Source organism: Synchiropus splendidus, chromosome 4, assembly GCF_027744825.2.
Source record: "Synchiropus splendidus isolate RoL2022-P1 chromosome 4, RoL_Sspl_1.0, whole genome shotgun sequence".
Taxonomy (NCBI): domain Eukaryota; kingdom Metazoa; phylum Chordata; class Actinopteri; order Syngnathiformes; family Callionymidae; genus Synchiropus; species Synchiropus splendidus.
Genome location: NC_071337.1, coordinates 14,632,758 through 14,641,022, shown reverse-complemented (window position 1 = coordinate 14,641,022; position 8,265 = coordinate 14,632,758). Strand labels below are relative to the sequence as shown.

Sequence of the window (8,265 nt, the reverse complement as noted above, 5' to 3'; positions counted from 1 at the left end):
ATATTTTCTGCGTATGAGGATCACAAAATAACGTTATTTATTGAGGGCACGGTCTCATCTTATTTGCCGTTAGAAGGCGAAATACTCGACCTGCTGGTCAATTAGCGTCATTACACTGACATTGCTTAATAACCAATATCATAACTAGTATAGACGGCAACTTAAATTAACAACTAAAAATTGTATATTATGCCACTCATCTTTAAAAAATGCAAAAGATTAATCGTTTTTAACTTTGCATTTGCTGAGTTTTACCTGTTTCTCGTAGTTATTACCTTGGATGAGTAATAACTAAACGTGATCTTGTAAGGAGAGACGTCTTGGCAAGAAAGAAGGCCCTCATTTATTTCTGTTACCATGGTGCTGTTACTGCATAAAGGTGAAACATGACAACATATCTAAAGTGGCTGTGGCAAAAGGTTTCATCTTTAAGCCGCAGTAAACATCTGCATATTTGTAGACAAGGACTGGGTTGGCCCACTGAATCAGACGTTTAAAACAACCCAATAAATGGCATTTTTTCTAAGCTAAAAGAAAGTGCCGTTTTGACGCACAGGACCCGTTTCTGGAAAGAGTTTTGACCCCTCTCGACCCGGAAGCTGACGCTGCAGGCTGAGCTGTTGTACGGACAGACGACAGACTCGTTCCATCGGTGGAGTAAAGATGGCTGATCAAGGCGCCGCAGATCCTGGAAATGACAATAATCTGAAAAGCGAAGCCTCGGAGGGCACCACCATGAAGGTCACGGTGAAAACGCCGAAAGATAAAGAAGAAATCGCCATCGCAGAGAACGCATCCGTGACCCAGGTTGGTTGATCTGGCCGCAGCCGTTCTCTCTTGCCATGCCCCTGCCCACAACTTCGGCTAGGATGCTAACGCCGTGTTAGCATCTGTCGTCACTTACCGGCGAACTGAAAACGTGCGTTATTTGAAGGCTCTCTCGCAGTTACGATGCTACTGGACATCTAAATGATCCGCCAGTGTAAAACGAGTTGCTATTTTATACAAGAAAATGTTTTTTAGTCGCAGCACAGACAACTAAACGTAAAATTAGCTCATGCTAACGCGTTAGCCAATAAGGCTAACCGACATTAGCCTGCTATGCTGCCAAAACAAGTGTCAGCTGACTTATATCGCTTTCGTTATTTTCAGGACTATTTAATTATGCTCATGGAGCTTGTGCTGAACATGACTCAATCGTTCAAGGTGATTCTTCTAGCGAGTCGCCTCTGATCGTCTCGAACATTCTCACTCCTGCTCTCGAGTCGCTCAGCTTCCAGGGGAATAGTCGCTGCTGTCGGCTTGACGACGGTGACTAAGCACTTCACACGAGTAAACGACACATCTCCTCTCAGTTTGTTCCCCGGAAACGTTTATTCTTCTTCTTGGACCATTCGGGCGCGCAGTGTTGAATCACCCCCAACGTTATCCGATCGACAAACGCCGAACTAGTGGAATGATCAACATGCTGTGTGTCAACGTTCGTACAGCGTTCAGGAAACATCAGTCAGACGCAACAAACACGCCACATTTCAGCAATATCAAACTACCACATCTGGCGTTGACAAAGACAGAAAGCAAAGTGATGCAACTTTTCGATGGCTTCAATTACTCATTAACTCTCCCTGAAAGTCCTCACTGCAGCCACTTATGTTCATGTGATGCAAGTTTCACCAGACTAACCAACCGTTGATGGTGTCTCAAATCTTTCACTTGGTGTTGTAGTTTATTTACATTGATGCCTGAACCCATTAAGTCAGTTAGGTTATTATGCGGTCATGTTAGCTGTGGGTCCATGTCTGTATCCACACGATCCTGTCCCGACCCCCACACCTATCACCCAGAGTTGGTGTGATCCAGGAATCTCCGAACTGCAGAGGATCCCATGTGGTGGTGCTAGTTGGGTGGTACACAAACATTGGAGGATCCCTCAGTCAAACTGGCTGACTTTGCTGGTAAAGCAAATAATCATACCCTTGTTCCCGAAAAAGGATGACAAAAATAAAGGCACACATGAATGATCATGTCTGTGCATGATTCTCTACTTTGGTAGAACCACACAGATAGCATTTTTACCCATAACAGCTCAGTTCATTATAATGGAGCTCCTTTGTTGGAAACTTCTGCATGACTAAATCCGAATTAAGCAATGGCTCGTCTTATTATTAGCGCACTCTTTAAAAGACGGTCAGTTTGAAGTAAGTATAACACTTTAACCCTTTTTTTCCACACCTGCTGCTCTGTCAGAGTAGATTTGCTCCGGTGTTTAGAGGATTAACCATTTATTCAAATATCCTAGCAAAAGTGTGACTTGGTCACGGTAGGTTGGACCATGTGGGTTGTCAAAAAGGCATCAAAACAGTATAAAAATAATTGTCTTTGTTGGCCACAAATGAGTGTTAAAAGTAATGAATGAAATGATGTAAGTTTGCTTGAAAACCTCATTGTAGTACAGTGCATTGTTAGCCACACTATCTATCCGTTGTTAGTTGGATCAGTGCTGAGCATTTTCGTGGTTATTGTGGTCCCTCTATGACAGGGGTCACCAACCTGTTTGACACAGCGAGCTACTCCATGGGTGCCGAGTGACCCAATGGCTTGTACCAGTGTGATAACACTTCTGACATGCTATATGTTCCATTGTTTGCTTTTGAAATATGTCATTATAAATGATGTTCTTCTGAGACAACGATAAAGTTTTTGATTCTAATACAAGTAACAAAAGATTTAACTGAATGGGAAACATACTGTTATTAGCTGGTTCACTTAATAGTATATCAAAAATGGGTTTTAGAGCATGTACATGGGTCTCGCTTTCGAGGTTGGTAAGAGCCAAAATAGCTGAAATATGTTTGCGCTTCTGTGCTGATGGGAAACTACCACATTCTCACCAACCCATGGGTTTTTCCTGTAACTCTTATCGCTGCTCATGCTCCGTCTTTCTCGTTTCACCTGTTGCTCTTCTAGTTTAAAGAAGCAATTTCCAAGAGATTCAAGGCCAAGCAGGACCAGTTGGTTTTGATTTTTGCTGGGAAGATCCTGAAGGATGGAGACAGCCTGAGCCAGCACGGAATCAAAGACGGCCTGACAGTTCATCTGGTTATTAAGACAGCAAACAAGTATGTACAGCCAAGTTTAGTTTCATTCTTGAAAAATGAAAGTTAAACGTATTACATTGTGCCAAAGATAAAACCAATAAACAGTGTTCTCTGTTTATGTATCATTTCATTCTTCTGTCTATTCTTTATGGAATAAACATTACTTAATATTTATATATTTCCACTTTCGTTTGTACCTTTTAAAGATTGTCTCTGTACTTGTGTGCAGGGAAGGAGACGGTGGAAGCACCTCAGCCTCTAGTTCAGCCACCGCCCCCAGACCCACAACAGGGTCCCCTAGCACAGCGCCGCCACTCACACAGCCACCCAACCTGCTCTGTAAGTGCTGACTGAGCTCTAATGTTCCCATAGCCTTGTTAGAGTGAGGGACGCGGGCTTAAACAGAGACCTTCACTTCACACATGCCTTTGCCTTCTCAGCTGGTTTTGGTGACCTGTCTGGATTGGCTTCACTTGGGATGGGCTCCGGGAACTTTATGGAGCTTCAGCAGCAGATGCAGAGACAGCTGATGTCCAACCCAGAGATGCTCTCACAGATTATGGAGAACCCTCTGGTCCAGAACATGATGTCCAACCCAGACCTAATGAGGCAGATGATCATGGCCAACCCCCAGATGCAGCAGTTGATGGAGCGCAACCCCGAGATCTCTCACATGCTTAACAACCCTGAGCTCATGAGACAGGTGAGTGAGCCTTTTGTTTCACGTGTGACACCTTGAATTTAGCTGTTCAAATACTGGCGACAAGATTACTTTCAATTGACTTTGTATTACAGTGATGTTGAAACTTTTCTTGTCCCAGACTATGGAACTAGCCAGAAACCCAGCCATGATGCAGGAAATGATGCGTAACCAAGACCGTGCGCTGAGTAACTTGGAAAGCATCCCAGGTGGCTACAATGCCCTGCGGAGGATGTACACAGATATACAGGAGCCCATGCTCAGTGCTGCCAGGGAACAGGTGACTTGGACTGCTGTGATGCTCCATTGGACTACTGTTCTGATGCTCATTCATCTGCCCCGTTGTCCTTTCAGTTTGGTAACAACCCGTTTTCAGCTCTTGGTGGTGGCTCTGAGTCCGGTGCTCAGCCGTCACGGACAGAGAACAGGGAGCCTCTGCCTAATCCATGGGGACCCCAAGGTTCGACTAACCCCTCTGAGAGTGGTGGAGGCTCTACTGGAAGCACAGCCCCCTCAGCTGGCACCAACGCTTCTGTGTCCAACCCACTGGGTATCAACCCCGGGGGCCTCGGAAACGGTGCGACCTACCCAATACAGTTTCATAACTTCTTCTCTGGTGCTCCGTCTCAAACATTAATGTGAATCTGTTGTTTGTGCCACAGTCATGTTTAACAGTCCAGGCATGCAGAGTCTACTGCAGCAGATCTCTGAAAACCCTCAGCTAATGCAGAACATGCTATCAGCCCCGTATATGCGCAACATGATGCAGTCACTGTCTCAAAACCCAGATTTGGCTGCACAGGTATGGACCAGAGAATTATCGATGTATGTTGAATCACATGTGCTGTCAAAGCCTTTTAAACAATCATTTATGATACCAACTCTATCTTCATGTATTTTTTTAAATGGTTTTTTTTTTTATTTAAAGAAAACCTTTTTTTTGCTCATTGCAGCAGGAGGTGTGGATAAATTACGTTCAGGTTGTGTGGGCTGGCTGTTTATATTAGTGACCTTTCTAGACTGTCATCTTGTTTCTGAGAGACATAACATTGTTCTCTGTCCCTCTATCAAAGAAGATTTAACATACAATTATTTCACCTATTTGCGTTTCAGTCCCCTGTGTTGCTTTCAATGTTAGAAGCAGCGGCTGCCTCAGTCTCACACTCGCAGCTCTGCTGTCTTAAAAGGCAACACAGAGTGGGATGAAGGAATGTTTTGTGATTGCTCCTCCATTTCCTGTCTATAAATACCAGTGTTTGTTCGACAACATTTGTTTCCTCATGTTTTCAATGGCCAGTCACGTTCTGGCTCCGCTGGAACGTTTGTGACGAGTGGCGCCGCAGGGAATTGAGATGGCAGTTACTTATCAATGCTAAAATGAATCTGATCTTCCTAAATTCCGATAATCGGCCTGTAACCTTTGAAAACCTTTTTGCATTTTTTTGTTTAAAAGGCTCCTAGACCAGTGTAGATTTGTTTTCTGTCCACTCTGCTGAGAGGATTTCATTTAAGCTATTTAGGTATTGGGACAAAACAGCAAACTATTGACCCATTTAAAATCTGTAAACAAGATAGACGTGTTTTCAAATACAGCCCTGATATTGTTCCTGCTTCTTGGCAAACGTCCATTTTGGGTAGACATTTTAAATCTTGGCTCTGAAGTCAGAAACCCTAAAGTCTCTGGTCTGCCGCACAGCATGGTCATCTCGTCTTGTCATAGGACAACTGGCGATGTATAGCACCCACCATGACATTTGTGTTTTGTCTTGGTCCTACTCAGGTCATGATGAATAATCCCTTGTTCGCCGGAAACCCACAGCTACAGGACATGTTCAGGTCTCGGCTGCCCTTCTTTCTGCAGCAGGTTGGTCTGTCACTCACTATAATGGGGTCTCCCAAGTGTTCTATTGTTTAATGTGGAAGTAAGGAGGATTGTACAGAACCAATATTTAAATATCTACTGTACCAGCCACTGATCCAAATATGTCGGGTTTTAATAGGCTCGGACTAGAATGAACCCAGTTGATGTACACTTACTACAATGTTCATCACTTGGCTGTTCTTATTTCACACAGATCCATTTGGACTATACAAAGACACTAAAAGAGAGACTTCACACATATGCAGAAAAATATGGCTCAGATTTTGGACATGTATTTGCTGTCTTCACTTCAATATCAATGTTTCTTTGTGAACCTCCAGATGCAGAATCCAGATGCCCTGACAGCAATGACTAACCCCAGAGCCATGCAGGCTCTCCTCCAGATCCAGCAGGGGCTACAGACGCTTCAGACAGAAGCGCCAGGCCTCATGCCCAGGTATGCAAGACAATACAGTCAGCTTACATATGAAAGGCAAAGGGATTGTTGAGACATAGAATAAGACGAGGGGAAATGGAACTAACACTCACTGCAGCCTGATGTGGCTGACTGCCTCATCAGTTTTACATTCTAGATGAGACTGAGAACAGTCTTGGTTTTAGTTGGATTACTTTGGTTTCAACGTAAACAACTTACAGAATTGCTGTCTTGCTGTTGTCCTAGTTTGGTGCCTGGTGGCATTCCTGGTATCCCCACTGCAACAGGCATGACCCCGGAAAACCCTGCCTCCTCACCCAGCAGCGCACCAACAACAGCCACAACAACACCTCCACCACCGCAACAACAACAACAACAACAACAACAACAACCACAACCAAACGCCGCCCAGCAACAGCTCATGCAACAGATGCTCCTGATGTTCGCGGGGGGAAGCGGAGGAGGAACTACAACGGTACGCACACTCACCCTCTGACACCTGAAGTAGTAGAGTAGAAAGAAGATGAGTCTCTGGCTGGAGTGTTGTGAATGTGCTTTTTTAAATTATTAAATAAAAAATTAGATAATAAAATTAGATAAAATATACCTGTTTTGTTTTTTTTCATCTTTTTATTTATTTATTTATTTATTTTTACAAAAAAAAACCTTTACCACAGAATTCAGAATTAGTTACTACCCTCTAGAAACAATTTTCTTCAACTGTCTCCTAGTATGGTTGCATTAAAGTGTAATGTTTTATTTGAACAGCAGATGTCAGTGGTGGATATTCGATAAGTAGGGGTTGTGAAGTACATCATATACATTTGTTTTTCACACCACCTCCTTTAATGTGATGGGATACACAAACACAAAAAGATGGTTGATGTGGAAACCATGTTTCTAGAACAGGAAGCTTTGGAGACTGCTCTGTTTTGGGGACACGTGTGTGTTAAGTTGAAGATTTTCTGTGTTGCGTTCGTCATCCTCACTGTAAGCTGTGATGGGTGAAGGTGGCTTTCCAGTGTGTTTGCTCATGCGCGACCTCTCACCCTGCAGAACGTGACCCCAGAGGTTCGGTTCCAGTCGCAGCTGGACCAGCTGAACGCCATGGGCTTCATCAACAGAGAGGCCAATCTTCAGGCCCTCATCGCCACAGGAGGAGACCTCAATGCCGCTATCGAGAGACTGCTGAACTGACAGCCCCCTTAAAAGACCCACAGCGCACACAGACATACACACACACAAGTACTCGAGCATCGACAGAGCACCAAGAGATGTGGTCCCAAATTTAACCGAAGAAACTTGGGCAGCCTCGGGCTCCATTTGTCTCCAGGTCATTCCCATACTTTGTTTTTGGTCTCATCACACATTTGTCCTCAGTGTTTAAGTGGAGACGGACTGCCGACGACCCTCACAGCGTACTACACCACCCTCCCCCCCCTCAGCAACTGTATTTTACTATTTATTTGAAGCGCTTAACAGATGACGTCATCCGTTCGGCCCCCAACTTTCAATTTGTCATTCCAGGTAAAAGTGCCCAAAACCCTTTGGTCCACTGTGTCTTTTCTCTGAGGCACCACTGCTGTGCCTTCTGTACTCTCCTGCCCTATCAGAGACATCTCAGCTAACTCCACGCAGGCAGGTCGCAGCGGCCTCAATCACGGCCCCTGAGCAAAGTCTCCACAGCGACCTTGTCATTTGACCTATTACCAATGATCAGATTGCATCAGTCAGAAGCAGATGGTGCTGTCAGGAATGATGGTGGAGCTCTCCTTTGATTTAATCTGATTCTCTCTTCATTTATAGGTATAAGAAAGTGAAAAATAAAAATAATGAAAAATCTGTTTTGGTGGCATCACACACTTTGGAAATGTAGATCTAGGCTTTTTCATGATGGGAAAATCTTAGCACTGTTGTTGTTGCCTCTCTCAGCTTTACTTTGTCTGTCAAACTCGGCTGAAAAGAAAACTAAGAATCCAATCCATCTCCAAATTAAAATGTTGGAACTAACTTTTACGAGTACTGTACTAAAGAAATAAATCCTAGTCGAAAACCGTCTGCGCCCTGTGTCACTTTGAATTCAGGTGATGCTGCAGTCTGAAAGAAATCTAAAACTACCTGAGAACAACCTTGAGTCCTTTTCTTTGAACAACTGTCAGAAGTGTATTTG

General features: G+C 44.0%; 1 protein-coding gene across 1 annotated transcript; it reads left to right on the top strand.

Moving 5' to 3' along the window:
- ubqln4 (ubiquilin 4) lies at positions 1-7,937 on the top strand. The gene is made up of 11 exons (XM_053862729.1): positions 1-807; positions 2,968-3,119; positions 3,328-3,437; positions 3,539-3,801; positions 3,920-4,078; positions 4,153-4,375; positions 4,461-4,600; positions 5,579-5,662; positions 6,001-6,116; positions 6,342-6,570; positions 7,152-7,937. Exons 1-11 carry the CDS (start codon positions 664-666, stop codon positions 7,290-7,292), a joined length of 1,761 nt encoding a protein of 586 aa, XP_053718704.1. The 5' UTR covers positions 1-663; the 3' UTR covers positions 7,293-7,937.
- The last annotated feature ends 328 nt before the right edge of the window (positions 7,938-8,265 follow it).